The sequence below is a fragment of the Stylophora pistillata genome, chromosome 3 (genome assembly GCF_964205215.1).
Source record: "Stylophora pistillata chromosome 3, jaStyPist1.2, whole genome shotgun sequence".
NCBI lineage: Eukaryota > Metazoa > Cnidaria > Anthozoa > Scleractinia > Pocilloporidae > Stylophora > Stylophora pistillata.
Window position 1 is genome coordinate 30007598 of NC_142521.1, and position 19998 is coordinate 30027595.

At 40.6% G+C, this 19998-nt stretch overlaps 3 protein-coding genes across 3 annotated transcripts in view; 1 reads left to right on the forward strand and 2 right to left on the reverse strand.

The window, feature by feature from the left end:
- LOC111343123 (NLR family CARD domain-containing protein 4) overlaps positions 1-18594 on the forward strand; it is a 253148-nt gene extending 234554 nt beyond the window's left edge. Inside the window, exon 11 of the transcript XR_015998239.1 lies at positions 18490-18594. The gene's annotated coding sequence lies outside the window, so the exon portion shown is untranslated. The remainder of the gene's footprint in view (positions 1-18489) is intronic.
- Positions 2682-3499, reverse strand: LOC148735530 (neurexin-4-like). Its single transcript, XM_088755137.1, has one exon. It carries the CDS (start codon positions 3395-3397, stop codon positions 2900-2902), a length of 498 nt encoding a protein of 165 aa, XP_088611263.1. The 5' UTR covers positions 3398-3499; the 3' UTR covers positions 2682-2899.
- Positions 6981-13976, reverse strand: LOC148735531 (uncharacterized). The gene is made up of 3 exons (XM_088752966.1): positions 13787-13976; positions 7820-8088; positions 6981-7217 (listed from the first exon to the last, which is right to left on the reverse strand). Exons 1-3 carry the CDS (start codon positions 13884-13886, stop codon positions 6981-6983), a joined length of 606 nt encoding a protein of 201 aa, XP_088609092.1. The 5' UTR covers positions 13887-13976.
- Positions 18595-19998: the final 1404 nt, after the last annotated feature.

The window sequence follows — 19998 nt, forward strand, 5'->3', positions numbered from 1 at the left end:
CATATCATGTTCAACTAGTTTTTTGAAATACAATATCTCCTAATGATGCCTCTATGATTGCTCTAAAATCTCGTACCAGTCCCTCACGACCTAGGCTGATGATGAAATAGAATTGGAAATTAAACGAAACTTACCTGTAAGTTGAGGTTTGATTGTAATTCTATGAGTCATCAGCCAGGAGTGGGGGAGTGGTACGCCCACCCTATTTGCAGTTTATATCCCCACACAGTGTGGTATGTTAATTATTGAGGCAATCATTGGGCCCTCTAAAGCCTGGTTGATGCATTGCGCTACTCTCTCTCTCGTACCACTCCCCACACTCCTGGCTGATGACTCATAGAATTACAATCAAACTTCAACTTACAGGTAAGTCTCGTTTAATTTCCAATTGTAGACGATTACACCATCCAATTACAACTTTATAGTATTGTTAGTGAAAAATAAGGCAGTTTATCCAGTAATCAAACTCTAGGAAATTCTGAATGTTATATTAAATACTGTTATCCATACACAAAATTGCATCATCCCCGATCTAACATTTACAAGCTGAATGAAAATTTAACAGAAATTTAAGCGACACTCTCGGCTTTTCCTCGTGTGCCTCGTACGCCACCGTCATTCCGTGATCTATTGCCGAATAGACGCGCGGCAACATGAAATCTATTTGTTAAACGAATGTTTGACTAATGTTAAAACTTATCTTACTTCCTGCTTCCTTCACACAATAGATCCCCTACTTATAAAAACCCCCAAACGAAGTCTGCTATTGTCAGACGAAACGCATAAAAGAATAAATCAAGTTTTTTCAAATTTCAGTTCGTGCAGTGCTACTCGCTAGTTTATCATTTAAAAAAGTTTAAAAAAAGTCCCCCCGATAAAACGCTCCCCAGCTGAATAGTACTTCAAAATTTAAGTGACACTCTCGGCGGTTGCTCGTGTATCAAGCCTGGACTTGATGCAGGAAACAAGAACCTTAGACCTGCAAGTTAGCAATTTGGCATTCGTGTCGAAGCTCACGTAAAAGGCAGCCTTAGATAGAACTTCTAGTCATATGTCCGCCAACGGTTTATATCCTATCGCGCAGTCGGCCTCTCGAGCGAGTCATAGTACGGAGACGGCGTTGCTAACAGTGAAAAATGACATCCTTCTAAACATGAATAAGCAGCACGTGACACTCTTGGTTTTACTCGATTTAAGCGCAGCCTTTGAAACGGTTGACCATGTTATCCTTCTGAGGGCCCTTGGCAGCCTTGGCATCGGGGGAACGGTTATTGAGTGGTACAGGTCGTATCTGTCGGGGCGTGGCCAACGTATATTTGTTCGTGGATTTACTTCCGAGAGGTTTAATCTGGACTGTGGTGTACCGCAAGGCTCCTGCCTCGGAGCTTTGCTGTTCTCAATCTACACCAGTTCTCTGCTGAGTATTGTCCAAGACCTCTTGCCTACGGTCCACTGCTACGCGGATGACAATCAGCTTTATGTATCTTTCAGCCCAGCGGATGAGAATGGTCAGTCTGATGCTATCGCTGCTATGGAGAGTTGTGTTAGAGTGATAAGGAACTGGATGCACGAAAATCGACTCTTGATTAACGAGACTAAAACTGAGTTTCTGTTGATTGGAACGAAGCATTAGCTTGCTAAAGTCAATGTAGATCATGTGAAAGTCGGTGATGCAGATATAGTCCCGCACTCACCGGTCAAAAATCTCGGAGTGTGGCTAGATTCGAATCTGTCTATGGTAGAGCATATTACTATGGCAAGTTCCGCGGCGTTTTTTCATTTATATAACATTTGTAGAATTAGAAAATACCTTTCCATGGAAGACACGGAAACCCTGATTCATGCTTTTATATCTAGCAGAATTTATTATTGTAACAGTCTACTGTATGGAGTGCCTAACTACCACCTACATAAGTTGCAGCGGGTACAAAATGCAGCCGCGCGCCTTATATTTCAAGAAAGCAAATACTACCATGTAACGCCGCTTCTGAAATCATTGCACTGGTTACCCGTCAATATAGAATTATCTTTAAAGGGCTTTTCACTACTTTTAAAGCTATCCACGGTCTGGCGCCCGTCTATATTGGCGAATTCATCTCAATTAGAGATGTATCATCAAGTAGATATTGCCTGCACTCAATGAACTCCTTGACGTTAAACTATCCTACTTTGAAGTCTCGCAAGATTCTCGGAGACCAGTCATTCTTCGTGGCCGCCCCCAAATTATGGAACGAGCTTCCTAGTGATCTCAGGGACCCGAATTCAATTAATAAATTCAAGACGACAATAAAGACTTATCTTTTTAGACTAGCCTTTTTATAGTGTTATATTTCCTACTTGTATTTATATATTTAAATTTACATTTACACATATTTGTGTTAAGATCATATTGTAAAGCGCGATTGAAAATTTATATTGATAATTGCGCGATAGAAATTAATAATACTATTATTAAATATTATTATCATTCTACGATCTATTACTGACCAGGCACAGCACACCAGGCAACATGGAATCTATTTGTTTTGCATATGCATGCTTGACTGTCGTTAAATAAGGATGGGTTAATACTGATACCAAATATTCGATACTGTCGATACAGAGGTCTGATCGGAAAATATCGATACCAGCGAAAAGTTTCGATGCTTTCAATACTTCCCAAAATAACTCGTCATTACTGCGTTTGTCACTAATCACCACTTCTGGAAGTTTACATTCTCTTCATATAAAAGGGTTATATGAGTTTCCAGCTTACCAAATTACATTATGGCGAGCCCATTGATCACATCTTTTCAAACTAAATTAACAATTAAGTAAATGAATCGATCGATCTCACATTCATTAGACACATGTCAAAAATCACAGTATTGTTTACGGAAAGAGCAAAGTTGACGACTAATCAGGCAAGTCCGTAACACTTGAATTTTCCCAAGGTATGGTAGCCCCACTCGTCATGCCCTTTTGGGACTTTACCTGTGTCTCCAAACTTCAGCTGCTTAACCGGCAGATGAGTCCTGTTAGTAAGGACACCACTATCTTCACGCCATACATCATCATTTATATTACAGTTACAGTACACTGATGGTTTTGCACATGTGTTGGTAATTCCGCATGCACACATATGATTTTCAGGTGTTGCACCACTCCAGTAGGTCATTGCCACAGAATCACGTGAAACCCAAGAGGCATCTTTCAAAGTAGAACCGCGGCACTCGTACTTTATGAACTGCTCACAGTGCTGGGAAATGTTGACGAGGCTCACCAGCTGAGAAATGGTTGCTCCTTTGTAGTGTATGTCCCGTGAATATGATCCCTGTTCTTCATATCCGTCCACCAGTGTCCGGTTCTCGCTGTCGTGACTTATTACAGTCACGCCAACATCGTACTTGTCACTCATGTCACAGGTGACATTAAATGCCGACAATCCTCCATCGCCATCGGGATCAATCAGGCATGGTCCAATTTTGACATTAGGATCGAGCTTCTTCAAGTCACTGCAAGATTTTGGAAGCGCTGAAGAAACTGAGAAAAGAAAATTTGAAATAAAGGGTGTGTCAATTTTCACAAAATTTTTTGTGGCCACTGCCTCCTGCAGGAGGCGAAGCTATATATGTTGCTGAGATCAGTGAGTGAGGGAGTGCGTAGTGCATAAATGCGTGAGTGAGTGAGTGTAACAATAGAATTCAGATCATGATGCGCCATAAACCTCACACCAGGCTAGTCAGTAGATGAATCGCCGGCGCGAATAGGCCCCTGACTCCCCTCTCACATAAAGCATTTGAAACAGGGCATTGTTTACCATCATCCAATCAGCGTGGAGCAAACAGGGTGACAGTTGCTCCCTGGCACAGCAAATCTGTGCCGCGGATGCCGATCGCTTGGAAAGCTGCAATTCTCGAAAGTTTTTTGGCGGTTAGCGCTTGGATTTTGAATGGATCTTCGATTGAATGACACGAGGAGAAGCGTCAACCTTTTAGTTTATCTGGTGTTCGATTTGGAAGCCGGGGGATTCTAATTTCTGGGTGAAATCGGCTTCACGCTGGAGTGGTCGAAAATGAGCTTTCCACCCTTGTCTTCTTATAACGTGAAGCAACTCTCAACGCAGAATCTACCAAATCGCTCAACTTCGCCATTTAGAACCACAGAAACGACAATACACAGCAAGTAAGGTAGGTTTACATTTATTTTGAGCCTAACATAGGCATTCCTCGAGATAAGTTTACGATATTACGACTCTTCAATATTCTCCCATACATTTTTTATATTTCGAACAAACGACTAGACTCGCCGCTTGTGTGGGCCCCCTGTGATGTTTCCCAGTCCTACCTATTGTTGTTTTTTGGATTATCGAAATTCGCACTCGACACACAGTTGAGTTCTCTCCTTTTGTGATTTCTGGGTTAATGCCACTAGTACGTTGTGTTTTCAGTTTTTTCCCTGACACTATGGAAGATAGTAGAAAGCGATAAACATCTTACAAGCATTTCAGGATTGGACTTGATTTAAAACAGAACTTGTTCTTGCAGCAACATCTTAATAGGTGTGATCTGTACCTCATTAAACTATAGGGAAAATTTTTTTCTTTGAAGAGAGAGCATTTTACCGTTTGAATCAGCAAACTATGTAGATCCGGCCATATAATCATTTCAGTTCTTGCTGTACGTGACCCCACAAAAGAAGATAAACATCTCAGAATAATTTCACAGGGGCATCCACCTACGCATAATTGTCGCACTGAAGCTTTTTTGCCCTTTTTTGTAAGTTTAAGTGAAAAATCTGTTAACAGGTAACGTATAATAAGTGCAATCTCCAATTTGAACCGCTTACCAAATTTTTGCAAATCACCAAATTTTCGCCAATCCCAAAAGAACCCAACTTCCTGCCTCGAATGCCTCCACATTTTGGCAAAACAGTCATGTTTTTATTTGAACTTTTTAACTGTCATGATATGCAAGATATGTCTGCATAAAATTTTAATCGCTCGTCTAGTCTGGCGTGCGATAGCAAGATTTTCCTTGTCCATTTGACTCTTTTTCTTTCGAGAGAAACAAATTTGAGCGTCACTTTTATTCAGATGTCTGTGACTCATACCCCAGGTCTGGTTATACTAGGAGCAATTGGAGAACATATGGCGTGAACGAGAAATTCTCCTTCAGTTGCAAGTATAGAGGCCAGCGCAAAAGATCACCAGGAAAAAGGGATCCGTTCTGCCGTAGTAATAGGCGTGATAATTTTCTATTTCTTTTTAGAGTGATGAGGGTTTGTGATTGCCATATGAATCAGTCAATGAAGTTTTGGTTAAGGAATTTTAGTTCGATGCGAGACAAATATTCTGCAAGCGTCATTACACAACCTCTCTCTCCCCTGGGGAATCCCATTTCAGGGAATTAACTTCGCGCTAATCGTGAATGGTCGAAGGTTTCCCCCACCAAAAACACCTTAAACAAAATGCTTTTTTAAATTAAATTTCTAGGCAACTCTCATGCACTTTCGCTTTTTCTACCAATAAAATTCGCCTTATGCTGCCTTGTGCGTCACCCCATTACATATCATTTCCGTGTAAACAACCTGCATTTTATCATGTATTCCACGCATAGGGATAAAGTCTAGATAGGCAAAAGCTACCTCGTTGTAATGCCCACATGAAAGCCTTAGAAATGTGATTCTTTCTCTTCTTTCGATGTATTTTCTCTTATTCGAAAAACGGAGACCGCGAAATATATTTGATTAAGGTCTCCCGGAGATAAAATGGAGTTTTTCCGCGGTAAAGTGAAAACCCCTCGTGCCGAAGCACTAATTACGAGGGTCTACACACAAGCAAGTGAGGTCTCATTTTCATCCGTTGTTTGGTCTCGTTACGCCACTGGGAAGGTGAAGAGAGCGCATTGCGTGACGAGACCAAACAACAACTGCGACATCTCAAACCCATCTATCAATAGGGCTCAAAAACACACCATCTATGGTCATTTTCTTTGTTTGAGGGGATTAATTTCTTTTGTTAAGAGACCTAAAACTTGAAGAATCGAGTCTAAGCCGTATACTTCAGCGCGAAATTTCAAATAATCGCTAATTCTTTAAATGACTGATACAATCTGCTTTGGTGGAGGGGTAAGAACGGTTTTGTTAATAACAACCACTTAGTTACCAGGTGACGGAGGGTAAATTTGTGTAGACACAGGAAGGGGGGAGGTTAGACTCCACGACATATTAGTGATACAGAACTCCAACAAAGATTACCTATGCTAATTTCGCCTGTCAGTTGGAAAAGGCTTTTGTTATTTTATCGCCATTATATTTTTTGAGACTTTTGGTTTGGGATATTCTATCATTCAGCGCCTTAAGATATTTCATCATACCCCCGATCGACGTTTCCTCGGCTCCATCATTCTTTTGAATAACTTGAGTTATTCGCAGATTTAGCGGCCCTTTTCCGCAAAAGTCGCTGATTCGAACAGTAGGGTGCTCTCTTTTCAAAGAAAAATATTTTTCCTCAAAGCCTACATGATGTTTAGATTACGTCTTTTGAGTTTACGTCCTATAAATTGGAAGGGACTTTTGAAAGTTTGGAATTAAATGCTCTTTTCCTTTTACAAACTGAAAACATCAGTTACTCAAAGTGTCCCACCCATTCAAAAATTAGCTCACGCGTACCATGCTCTCCTCATACTCCTGAGGCCGTACGTACGCCACGAAATTTGTCTATCGATTTCCATTATTCGTACCTGCGCTTCACATATCCACGAGTAAAAAGTAATTGTAATGTTGTCGCAATCATCACAATTGAATTTTACCAAATTCAAGACTAACCGGTGCAATTTTTTCCATCACCGTGGTATGCACATTTGCAGGTGCAGGTATAACTTCCGTCAGTGTTAGTACACAGGGCGTGCACGTGGCAGTCGTTGGCGCGGTTAGCACACTCATCTATATCTGAACAATAAAAAGAATTGAAAGCTCACCAAATTGAAAATAAGTATGTGTCACGAAACTACACAATTTCCTAAGAGACCTATAACATACAACCTCGTTTTCCCATCTTGTTTGGGTCCTGTACAATACTGAAAGCTAGCCTTCAATGTAACATCACGTAAAAAATATTTGCCTTTTTCGCAATTTTCTCCCGTGTAACCAGCTTGACACAGGCAAACGTATCTTTTATCTGTAAATCCACTAAAACAAGTTGCACCATGGAGACAGGGGTTACTAGAGCATGGATTCTAAAGAGATAGAAAAACATTTTAAGTGATGCATAGTCTAGTAAAATCAAAGTGGATAGCAGAGTATTTTATCGTATAAACTGCGGCTTTTAACAAGGATTTCCAGCCCTGAGAAAAGTTGTAACTACACATATGTAAAATCGCGACAATTTTTACGTATGTTTGATATCACCAATTATTAAAAACTGGGTCATTGGATAATGTTCTTCAAGACTTTTTATTGGCTTAGCCGTTATGGTATATGAGCCAAGATACCATAATCTACAAATATGGTAAACGTACACGTCAGCTTAAAATTAAAAGAGAGCTAAAAAAATGTAGTAAAATTTAATATTAGATTTAATGTTTTTAATAAAACAATTATTCCACTCGCGCTTGTTGGATATGAGATGATTATAGCCGACTGGGCGCTACGCGCCTCGTTGGCTATCTATCATCTCATATCCAACGCGCGCTCGTGGAATAATTGTTAATTAGCTGATAGCACGTCACTCGCCTTTTTCGTCGCTCTGTCAAGCTGATGAGTGACTGGCAATGCGTTCACTATTGTCAATTAAGGATTAATATATCATTCCTTATGTATTAAAGCTGTAATTTTATACCGTAGTAGCCCAGTAGAGAAAGTCCTTTTTTGGTTTGAGATCATCAGGATGTTGGGTGTGGTCAGAGTCACTAAGCTGGCAGATCCTCATGCTGTCGTTTTTTGATAGACCGATGTTCACCGACACACAAGAGCTTTCCTGAAGGCACTGGTGTCTACAATCACCGTTTAGCTCCATTTCCGTGGTTAAGTTAATTTCTTTAATGACGTGATCTTGCAAAGCAAGACCTCCAATCTGCTTCAAAAAATGCAGACTTCGGCAACCAAAAGCTGAAAATAATTTGATTTAAAATGAACAGTGTTATTAAAACTACAGATAAACAAAACAACTATTTGGTGGGGAAATATGCGGCACTAATACTGATACTCGGACATTCCCTGTTTCGAGATGTGAACAGTAAACTTCGAGGAACAGATAATGTCCAGTAACAGTTATACGACATGTGCGAGCATATTTCTCACCAAATGGACACCATTGTGGTTATTATCCTCAAAATATTTCGTAACTTGTAGGAAAAATGTTTACGAATAGGTTGATACCGTTTATTGCGTGGGATACTCACTTTTCAGTGTTCTCTAGTACAACTTTATGGAAAATAAAATGTCCCCTCTTCTGTAACACTTATTAAATAAAGTTGCTACTTACTTACTTACTTACTTACTTACTATCGAAGTGAGCATCAGGTTTGGGGAATAGCACTCGAGGTATATCCTCGAATATTCCCAGTTGCAGTCGGGGCTTATTTGGTCGTGTGATTCGTTTAGACCCGGCAATACTGCGCAAACAGAAATAGTTGATGGATTATAATAAACAACTATTCACCGAAGTTTTGAAGAATATCCACCGACACTGAGGTAAAAAGTTGTTTAAGCATATATCAAAACAGTGGGATAATATAGCACAAAAAATATAATTTTAACTTATCTATTCCAGCAACGATTATGATATCTTCGTGCGCATTCTCAAACGAGCTACTTGGAGTTGAATGGCAAAGGATATTCGATGTTTGATTCTTTGGTTTAGTATCTGACTTACACCAATCGGTAAAAATCTGGAGCACGGCTATTGAATTTGTAGCCGTCTGATTGGCTGAACTGAGCCATGTTATGGGCTTTTATAACCTTTCCATCAATCTCGGCGCGATTTTATTGGTTACTTTACGTCACGTGCTGCAAAATCACAGGACAGTTATCACGCAATAACCCCCGTCCGCGTCGATATTTGTCCTCCAATTTTTTCCGTGAAAAAGAAACATAGTCAACACAAGAGTTTCAACTTTTCTGTTCTCCTATTTACAGGGAAGGAAACCAAACTCGTTATTCTTTTTTTTGCTTGCTTGGGTCAGCCACGCGCATTCGCCATCAGATCACCACTGGCTTTTTTACTGTGTTTACGCGCAGTTTAATTGCGCTGTGAAATTTGATGGGAGGGTCATAAAATAAATAAACCCCGTTCTGGCTTGCTGGTATGTCGGCTGATAATGTCCTTGGCTGAGAGATTGTCCTCAAAATTTCATGTTTGCCCTCGAAGCTTCGCTTCTCGGCCAAATATTCATTTTTCGGCCAATCTCTCAGCCGCGGACATTATCAGCCGACATACCAGCCGCCCGAAGGGGTTTATTTACTAAATAACCTACGTGCTCTCAACTCATAACCCAACTTCGACAAATATGCTCAATGAATTCGTCAGGGAAGTCAAAGAAAAGGTGTGTGGGTGACCTGTGAGGCAATGGCGGAGAAAATCGTCTTGCTCGAGAGCTTACAAGTAAAGAAATAACAAAACTACAATAGAACACGTGACTCCCAGATCATCGTAACGGAAAACTAGGTCGTTTTTATTTGCTAAATGCGTAATATGATTATAAACTCATGATAATAAACTCTTTCACACGTCCGCGAGAAAACAAGCAACTTGCTGAATATGAGATCATCATAACCTCAAATTCGGCAAGCTTGAGCAGAATAATTGATAAATTTTGGCTAAACGCCGAAGACTCAATCCAGATATCCCATGATAGTCAGAAGGCACTAGTTTTCATTTTCACGCAACAACTCAGAGTGTCGAGTGATGAGTACTGGCTGGTTATGTCATGGAGTTTTAAAAACAAACAATTTCTGTCAAAAGAGTTCCGCTACATCAAACGAGAGCCCGCTGTCATCGACTGTTATGCTCCGTTTGAGGATTGACATTGGTTTTGCTTCTAGTCACTTTCAGTCATGCAGAGGAAACTGGGATACAAGTTCGGCTGGATGGACCACTTAGTTGGATACAGATTTCATTTTACCTAAAGTGGTCAGGAAATGGTCGGGAAAAAAGATTCATCAAGGTCAGTAAAAGTCTGAGAGTTTCACTTCAAGTCAGGAAAAAAACTCTTTCCGAGAAGTTAGGGAATGTTTTTTTTTTGTTAATTCACGAACTTTGCTGGGTTTTTATAGACATGAAATTTAAATAAACTAAATTGGGTTTCAGTGAATAAAAATTTGGTCTCATTGGGAGCACATGCGCTTAGTCGCTCTTCATCTATCAAATTCAAGATTTAACCGTAACTTAGAAAAGGTACGTAGATAAAAATGTTCTGGATTTTCTAAATATTGTTTTGTCAAGCGAGGACTATCAGCTAATTTGCCCTGCATGAGACTTACTAATAGCATAAATGGAGGTCATTACTTGAGCTAATTATGAAATTTGTAAATTTGGTCTTTGAAGTTTTACATTTGTCAAGGAATTCATAAATGAACCCAATGTGGGTTCAGAGCCGCCAGGTCCACAGTGGACATGATCTTCGCCCTCAGTCAGCTGCAGGAGAAGTGTCGTGAGCAGCAGCAACCATTGTTCCTCGCTTTCGTGGAGCTGACAAAAGCCTTTGACCTGGTCAGTCGAAGCGGGCTCTTCCAGATCCTTCAGAAGATCGGCTGGCCACCAAAACTCCTTGCCATCATCGCCGCCTTCCACGAGGACATGCAGAGCACCGTCTGCTTTGATGGAGCCACCTCGGATGCCTTCCCAGTGAGAAGTGGAGTAAAACAGGGCTGCCTACTGGCACCAACTTTGTTCGGGATTTTCTTCTCGATGTTACTCCAGTATGCCATTGCCGACTGCTCCGACGGTGTATACATTCGGACAAGGGCAGACGGCAAGCTCTTCCACATTACCAGGCTCCGCGCAAAAACGAAGACCCATGAGGTGCTCATCCGCGAGCTGCTGTTCGCAGATGATGCTGCCCTGGCATCTCACAGCGAGGCAGGCCTCCAACGCTTGGTTGATAAGCTGTCTCACGCCTGCAAAGATTTCGGCCTTACCATCAGCCTAAAGAAGACCAACATTCTTGCCCAATGTGCACTGACACCTCCCGTCATTACAATCGACAATAATGAATTGGAGGTGGTAGACTCTTTTACTTACCTAGGGTCCACAGTGTCAAACAAGACATCACTAGACGTCGAGATCAGTTCAAGGATTGCCAAGGCAGCGGGAGTCATGGCTAAACTCAACAAAAGAGTGTGGAACAACGACCTGCTGAGCGAGAGGACCAAGCTGCAAGTCTACCAATCTTGTGTCCTTTCCACACTCCTCTATCGTAGCGAGTCATGGCCCACATACGCCAGACGAGAGAAGCGGCTCAACGGGTTCCACCTCCGCTGCCTTCGGCGTCTCCTCCAGATCAAATGGCAGGACTTAGTCCCCAACACCGAGGTCCTTGGGCGAGCCGACATGCCTAGCATCCCTACACTACTCATCCAAAGACGCCTACGGTGGCTAGGCCATGTACACCGTATGGACCTCGGTCGCTTGCCAATTCAAGTCCTTTATGGGGAACTGCGGGAGGGCGTCCGACGCACGGGCCGACCACTCCTTTACTTCAAGGATGTTTGCAAGCGCGACCTGCAACTCACTGAAATCAACCCCAACACCTGGGAGATCCTTGCGCCAGACCGGAACGCCTGGCGTCACGGTGTGAAGGACGGAGCTCACAGGGCTGAGATGAAGTCCAGGGCCGAGGCGACTATCAAGACGGGGGCGAGAAAGAAACGTCAAGGATCAGTTCAAGCGGCCACCAATTACATCTGTCCCAGCTGCAACAAAGATTGCCACTCAAGAATCGGGCTTTTGAGCCACTCAAGAGCCCGCCAACACTGATGCGCTGACCATCGCCTCTCCGAGACGAGGATGCCATACTTACATAAAGCCATGACTAAAGCAACCATGTTGAATATACTTCTGTCTCAGAGCTAACTAAAATACGTTATCTGTTATACAAAGTGTCATCATATCACGTTATTTTCTCGGATTTTCTAGGCTTTTTGTCTGTTCAAACTTGATAACAATTCAGAACTGATAACAATGACTTGAAAACGCGATAAATTTGCATTAACGGTGGACTTTTGAAAAATTACAATTTACGCACCGCGGGTTTGAAAACATTTGAATCACTGATGTAAACGACCATTAAACAACCAAATGGGAAACTGAGGTAATAATTCGTGAACTTTAGTACTAAAATTTTCAAAACGTTCGTGCCTACACGCTTTTAACTATTTGTCATCTAATTCATAGCTGGATGTTTGGACATGAAAAGGAAACTCCTCCACAATTTGTTGAAATGAAATTTCTTAGTGATAAAAATGAAATAGAGATATTTTCATCTGTCTGCTGAAGTGTCAAAAAACAACATGAACAAGACGTTTCGATCAAAACTGGACTCTCACATCTCTAAAAAACTATGGCCTGGCAACGTATCTAAGCTAGTTTGTCTTCAGAAAAGCGCAGTATCCATGTCATCCTTAACTGCATTTCAGTTCTCTACAAGTTTTCAGGAAACAGTGGAATATCTTTCTCTGTTTGTGAAAATGTTTTTTACTTCCGAAAACGCTTCCTTCTTCATAGTTCTTCTACATTTGAAAGAAACACATTTCTTTAACTATAATAAATTATGATAGACAATTCAAAGGCCGAAAGCACTCGGAAATTACGGGAGACTAACATTTTCGGCATTCGTTTTCATACCTGTTTTCTCCGATGAAGTTTATTTTTGCATTCCCAATGCTTAAAGTGACAAATGACGGTCACTATACTAAACTTAAGTTCTCAACTTATTATCAAATATTTATCATCCCTTGCAGGATTGCAGGATTCAATCAATTTTTCTTCTAAATATGTTCGCCTTACGGATAAAGTTGAAGTTTCCTAATAAACCAACTTGAAAGTGTTATAAATAATTCATTTAGCTCGAGCAGCTGGCAAGACATATTTCGTTAAGCCAGAAATTATAGCCGAAATATGGAGTTTAATCAAGAACTCCGGTCATAGCTTTTTTATTTCTTCATCTATCGTTTTCTCTCACTTCACTGATTTAAAAGTTCTGATGGTTCACTAGTTTAAACACTTCAAGAGCAGATCCTTTACAGTTCCCTTTAAAATTTTTTCGTAATGAAAATAAATTACAAAGCTTGGATTCGTGCGCTGACGTGTCATACAGCAACAAAGACTTTTTTAACCTTAACTGCGCTATGGCCTGGCAACGTACCAATGCTAGTTTGTCTTCAAAAAGCACATTCTTCGTTGTTCATAATTTAAAAAAAAGCCACAAATTCAAATTTGTCATAAAATAACAAGTAACCATGTCCTCCCAGCCCGATGAGATGAGAAATTGCATTGCTAATACGTTTCTCGAGTTGAGTTGTCAGTCAATTGCCTATAGAAGTTTGTTCGCAGTAACCGTTCTCACAGTGATAACGGCAAAGACAGAGAATTAAGGACGCGGAGATATAATTTTGCTAAAACAAGACGTCCAGATTGTAAAAACCTAGCGTCAAATATATATGTAAAGCAGGTATTTTCTGGTCCAGAAAATTCTCAACATCTTTGGATAAGGGCAGGGCTTACCTAATTGTGTCTCCATGAACACCTTCCATCTGGTGGATATCTAAACGGCTCAACTTATCGCTATCTTTGTCAAATTGCACTCACCTGCACCAGCAAAAACCGATGACAATCTGTTTACCATCAAAATGCAAAAGATTAAAGAACAAGTTGTAGTTCCAATCTTGAGAAAAGTCCAAAGACTCATTCTTGTGGAAATACTTGGTGGAGCAGCTTTAACAATATGCAAAACACCACAGCTCCCCACAAGTTTTATATATTTTTTTAAATGTCTCCCTTAAACAGGAAGACTTTTAAATAATTTCACAGGTTTTATAATAAAAATGAAAAAACAAAACGCGCTTCTGATTGGTTGAAAACGAGTGCATTTTTGTCATCTTACACGTGTTACACGCGAAAATTACAAACAGCACGCGCTGCCAAAATTTCGCCTGTCTTGACTTCCTGTGATGCTGTAGACTACAAGTAGTCCCTGCTTTTCGACGAGGTCTGTGGCGCGAGTCAAAATGGTGAATAAAATTGATGTTAGCGCGCCGTTTGGAACTCTTGGGGTGACGCCGATGCTCTGCAGGAGCTCCATCAGTGAGGCGCTCGAAAAGTAGAAGCTACGGATTAATTAAGCCCAAGAGTTTGACCTTGCACGGCTGAGTGGTTTTCGGGCGTCAAATTTTCATCTCAAGAAAGCGATTCGTTATCTTAATTACCAGTCAATCTTCTCTAAGTAAAAGGGATAATATGTACACCAAATTTATGGAATAAAAATATTGGTCACCATGCTCGTGCATGCTGTGTACACCAAATTTATGCAATAAAACAGAAAGGTAAACGTGCTCGTTCAAAAGGGAACTTGCACCTGTTTTCCTTGTCCATTACTTGAAAAAACCCAATACCATATTCTCGAAATGCGCACACTCTTATTTGCCTGACTACATGGTTTGTATGCGCAGTACAGGATGTCCCGTGCAATGCTGAAGAATCACCTTTAAGTTTATTCATTGATTTATTCATTCATTAGTTCAAAATGGAGGCTCGGAGTGTCACACGTTACGTCATTCCCGACAGAATAAGTCATGATTACCAAATTTGTCACTAGCCTTTTTTTTCGGAGGTTTGCCTTGTCTTTATCATAACAACTTTGCGCTATTGCCATAGCCCCCTTGTCAGATCTTTTCAAACAAAATGGATGAACAAGTAAATACAGAATAGATCGATCAAAAATTAAATAGACACGCGTTGAAGATGGCGGTATTGTTTACGGAAAGAACAACGCTGATTGACCAGTCAGGCGATTCCGTAGCACTTAAACTTTCCTAAGGTATTTTGGTAGCCCTGCTCGTTCTATTTTCCTTTCATGTTATAACCTGTGTTTCCAAACCTCAGCTGCTTAACCGGCAGATGAGTTTTGTTAGTAAGGAAACCACTATCCTCACCCCATACAAAATCATTTGCATCACAGCTACAGTAGGCTCGGCGGTATCTTGGGTCACTTGGTTGTGCACATGTGTTGGTCACTCAGCGTGTGGAGTTATGAAGTGCAGGTGTCGCACCACTCCAGCAGGTCATTTTCTCAGAATCGCGTGAAAACGAAACGCTATCTTGCAATCCAGAATGGAAGCACTCGTACTTTATGAACTGTTCGCAGTGCTTAGAAATCTGGATGAGGCTCACCAGCTAAGAAATGTTTGCTCCTTTGTAGTGTATGTCCTGCGAATATGATCCCTTTCCTTCATATCCATCCACCAGTGTCGTGTTCTCGCTGTCGTGACTTATACCTGTCACACCAACACCGTCCTTGTCACTCATGTTACAGGTTCCATTAAATGGCGGCATTCATCCTTCGCCGACAGGATCAATCTGGTATGGTTTAATTTTTGTATTAGGATCGAGCTTCTTCAAGTCGCTGCACGATTTTGGGAGCGCTTTAGAGACTGAGAAAAGAAAATTGCAATGAAGAGTCTGTAAACTCTCACAAAATTTTTGGGGTTGTTGTTGTTTTCAGACAAAAAGGGTCGCAGCAAGGGAGATCTACACGACAATAATTTTACTTTCATCGACCCTTCATACCGCCAGCACTGTTAAAATATATTCTTACAAGGACAAGGCATGCCAAACATCTAAAGGGTTTGAATTCTAGAAGCTCATCGTATTCAGAATAAAAAAAATACCACCTTTGCCGAGTACAATAATCTTCAAAGATGTTATTAGCTATTCAAAACATGTTTATTGAGATTGTTTTCCCATAACACTAAAACAGATGAATAAATCCAATCCAAAATGTCATCATTTCCATATCATATATGACTCTTGCACATCCATGTCTTGGCACAGATCAGTAGTACGTGCATTACGGTGAGTTGGTTGATATACTGCGCAGAATTTCGTCCTGTCAAGTCTATGGTTGCAAAATAAACTTGATTTCCCTCCTTAAAATGAGTTTTAGGAGAAATTCGTCATTGGTGCAAATTTTGATTCCGCGGTACGTGTCCTGGAAACTTTAGCCATAATTCAGTACAAAGTCCTTGCCAACTGATCTGCCATGTTTAACAATCAGTCCTCCATTTTAGAGTTATTTTTTTAAATAAAACTAGACGCTCGAGGAGCGTTCACTCGGGTTTCTTTTATAGCCATGGCATGGCTATCTTTAAAACAAAGAATGGGGAATGAGGGAATGGGGAATGGAGAATGGGGAATAGGGAATGGGAAATCTTTAAAGCGGGGAATCTTTAAAAGCGGGAATCTTTAAAATGGGGAATCTATAAACGAGGAAATCTTTAAAATGGTTAATCTTTAAAACGTGGAATCTTTAAAAGCGGGAATCTTTAAAACGGGGAATCTTTAAAAGCGGGAATCTTTAAAACGGGGACTCTTTAAAAGCGGGAATCTTTAAAACGGGGATTCTTTAAAAGTTGGAATCTTTAAAACGAGGAATCTTTAAAAGCGGGAATCTTTAAAACGGGTAAACTTTAAAAGCAGGAATCTTTAAAATGGGGAATCTTTTAAAGCGGGAATCTTTAAAAGCGAGAATCTTTAAAATGAGGAATCTTTAGAAGCGTGACATGAAATGGACCAAATGAATGAGTGGTGTGTGGAAAAATTGATTGTTTTTTTCAATTTTAAGCAAATGAATCCATCAAAATTCACGACTGTTGACACAAGTAAAACTACGCTGTAATGGAAGGGCACTTAGCACATGTTTTCAACACTCAGCATGATTAAAATACTAAAATAATTCCAGCATCATTTAGATTAACAAGTTTCGTTGCGGCAATTCCTTATCTAATAACAAAGCGTAGTGAAAGGCCCAATTTTTCGGTGTTTTGTTAAAGCGTGAAATATTCAACTTTGTCGAGACAAACTGTCGCGCTTCTTCATTTACAGTTATGGGAAATCCGTAGCGTGATAAGGCTATACAAACGACATTGAACAGGATTTGACGGAGAATAGATCCCCATTTAAGGTAGTATGTACCTGCAGAAACATAAACACGGTAATTTGAAGGTGTGTACACAAACTTGCACGTTTCACGCTTGAACAAATACGTAAAAAGCTGAATATCAAATTTCGAAACTTTATACTCGTTTACGTCTCCAAAAAGCTTTTAAAACATTTCTTGGCTGCTTTATTTTCTGACATGAAATGTTCACTGACCATAACAGGACAGCGCCTTTTAATTCAGTGGACAATCAATAAGCAAAATGTTTTCTATAAACATTCTAGTTCTTTGGTGAAAACTTGCCAGCAAGTGTGTTAAAACTTCCCGCTGCCGCCGGCAGCCGGCTGTTATTTGAACCCTGTGGATAATAGCGAAAAGTGATCTAGATTGGTCAGTCATAATTTCTTAAAGGGCTGATGGCTGACTTCCCATTCAGGCTAATAAATAAAAATAATAATCGAGTGCCACTGCCATCCACCGAAAAAAAAAAATGTTCGTTTTTAAAGACTCCCGCTTTTGGAGATTCCTCGTATCAAAGACTCCCGCTTTTAAAGATTCCCCGTTTTAAAGACTCCCGCTTTTAAAGATTCCCCCGCTTTAAAAATTCCCGCTTTTTAAGATTCCCCATTTTAAAGGTTCCCGCTTTTAAAGATTCCCGCTTTTAAAGACTCTTCATTTTAAAGATTCCCCATTCCCCATTCCCCATTCCATCGTGCACGCTGGTGACGTCAGCAAACAAACGCCTCGCGAAAAGATTTATTTCTCGCGAGTGACTTCAGCATTTTTCCTTAAAAAACTGGAAAATTTTCCGCAAAAAAGTTAAATTAGACATGGCAACAAGCGAACAAGCCGATGAAGGTCTGCCTACTTTTTCTTTGGAATGGATTTTTTAACTCCCGAGAAAGAACCCAGAGAAAGGGAAAACAAAACAATCAACGGTTTCATCTCGTTTCGCAAGTCTAACTTCATTTCTACGCATGAATTTACCTGACAGTTTTTGACCAATCTGAGACAAGATCATTGAAGCATAGCGAAATACTTTCCCGAAACAAAATAAACAACGCGTTGAAGCGTAGGAGAGGGAATTTCTGCCCTTTATACATAAACTAGAGCGTTGAAAATGTTGTAAAACAATTGGTTTATGTGTCAGCTGTGCGTTTATCGAGACTTGAAGGACTTGGGAAGTTTGGAGAGCACTCAAGAAGCTAGAGTTGCTCTCGGGTGCGCCTCAAGCAACCCTTAAGCATCTTTCGGGCTCTCCAAACTTCCCGCGTGCTTCAAATCTCGATGAACGCACGCTAACACATGAACCAATTGTTAATAGTGATTATGTAGGAAATACCAAATCGTACTTTACTTAACAATTGGTTCATGCTTTAGCGTGCACTATCGAGTTATGGAGCACGCGGGAAGTTTGGAGAGCACGAAAGAAGCGTAAGAGTTTCCCGAGACGATGTCCGAGGGCATTTCTAGCTTCTTGAGTGCTCTTCAAACTTCCCACGTGCTCCATAATTTGATAGTGCACAGCTGAAAGCATGAACCAGTTGTTTTAGAACATAGCCGGTGGAATTGTGCACAAATCCGACGCGAAAAACGGACAACAATATCAGTTGAAGCGAATCGTGACGGCGCTGATGCCGAGTCTCCTTTTCCTTTGTTTTTCTGTTTTTCTGCCTCATTTAAGAACTCTAGCCCAAGGGAAAAGGTCGAAACATTGTCTTCCTTTTCGGACTAATAGGCCGAGTTTCTGTTTGTATCAATTATTGTCGCGAAATATATTATTTTTCCCCGCGCTAACAATGGCCGCTCGCACGAAAAAAAAAAAATTTCTGGGGAAGTCGGATTTGCTGACGCTATCAGCGTGCACTATCGGGATTTTGAGCACGCTTACGTATAATGAATTTGATTGCGCGACTCTGCTAGCTATGTTCTAAAAGTATTGAACCCAATAAAAACCAGTAACAGAAACAGGATATTTAACAGAAGACCTAAGCCTCTATATTTAACCTTACTATTTCAGTTGCTTCTGCCAGTATCCTATCGAAATCGCTGTTGTTAGCGCCAACTTCGAAGTTGCGTTCACGAACATTCTTGATTTTTTCAGCAAGTGAGGTGTTCGTCTCAGCATCATACTTTGTTGTTAAATCGGCCTTCACAGTTTGCCAGTATTTTCGTAGTTTGAACTCACATATGGCTCATTTGTTATCTCGTGAGAACTAGTATGAACTTTCCACAATTGGCTAGCTTTCAAGCAATGAAGTTCGTGGACCGACCCATTCCGAAAACACTCGACATCATTTAGCGTGGGCCTAGCATGAACGGCGTGTGCGTTTGCCTGTGGGATGAGCTTATTTTTGTATATTAAACGTCTAAAACAAGACCAAACTCAGCCAAGAAATGCACCACATGCTAATCTCAAGCGGCCATCTTTTTATTCACCCAGAATTCTCTGTACATTACATTACGTCATGAGATACAACACTCCTCCTTCCTAATTCTGTAATCATGTCAGGAACCTGGTCAGATTGGTTGGATATTTCTACTTGGGGCATCAAAGAAATCTTTTGCGACAAAGGAGTGGGATTGCAGTCTACAATTTTTCTTCCAATGTTTTCATTTTTAGCATTCTGTTCTCTTGTATCATCAGGTATTAAAGGATTTGCGTGCACAAATCTACGGTTATTACCTGGCACTCTAACGAGATAAGTGTTGAGGCCCTGTATCCATTTCTCCTTTCCCCTCTGCCATTTTTAACCCTGACCAGCTGATGTAGATCAAAGGTTCGCAACTTTGGACGAGTACCATCTTTGTACAGTTTGGATGCTACACGGGTTTTTAAACTTGGTTTGACCAGGGACAGAAATGT

Coding starts and splice junctions, on each gene's coding strand:
- LOC148735530 (XM_088755137.1), bottom strand. CDS start 3,397: ATGAGTGACAAGTACGATGTTGGCGTGACTGTAATAAGTCACGACAGC.
- LOC148735531 (XM_088752966.1), bottom strand. CDS start 13,886: ATGAGTCTTTGGACTTTTCTCAAGATTGGAACTACAACTTGTTCTTTA. Junction 8,089..13,786: donor ATCGGTTTTTGCTGGTGCAG/GTGAGTGCAATT, acceptor AATTATTTTCAG/CTTTTGGTTGCCGAAGTCTG. Junction 7,218..7,819: donor TTCTCTACTGGGCTACTACG/GTATAAAATTAC, acceptor CTATCTCTTTAG/AATCCATGCTCTAGTAACCC.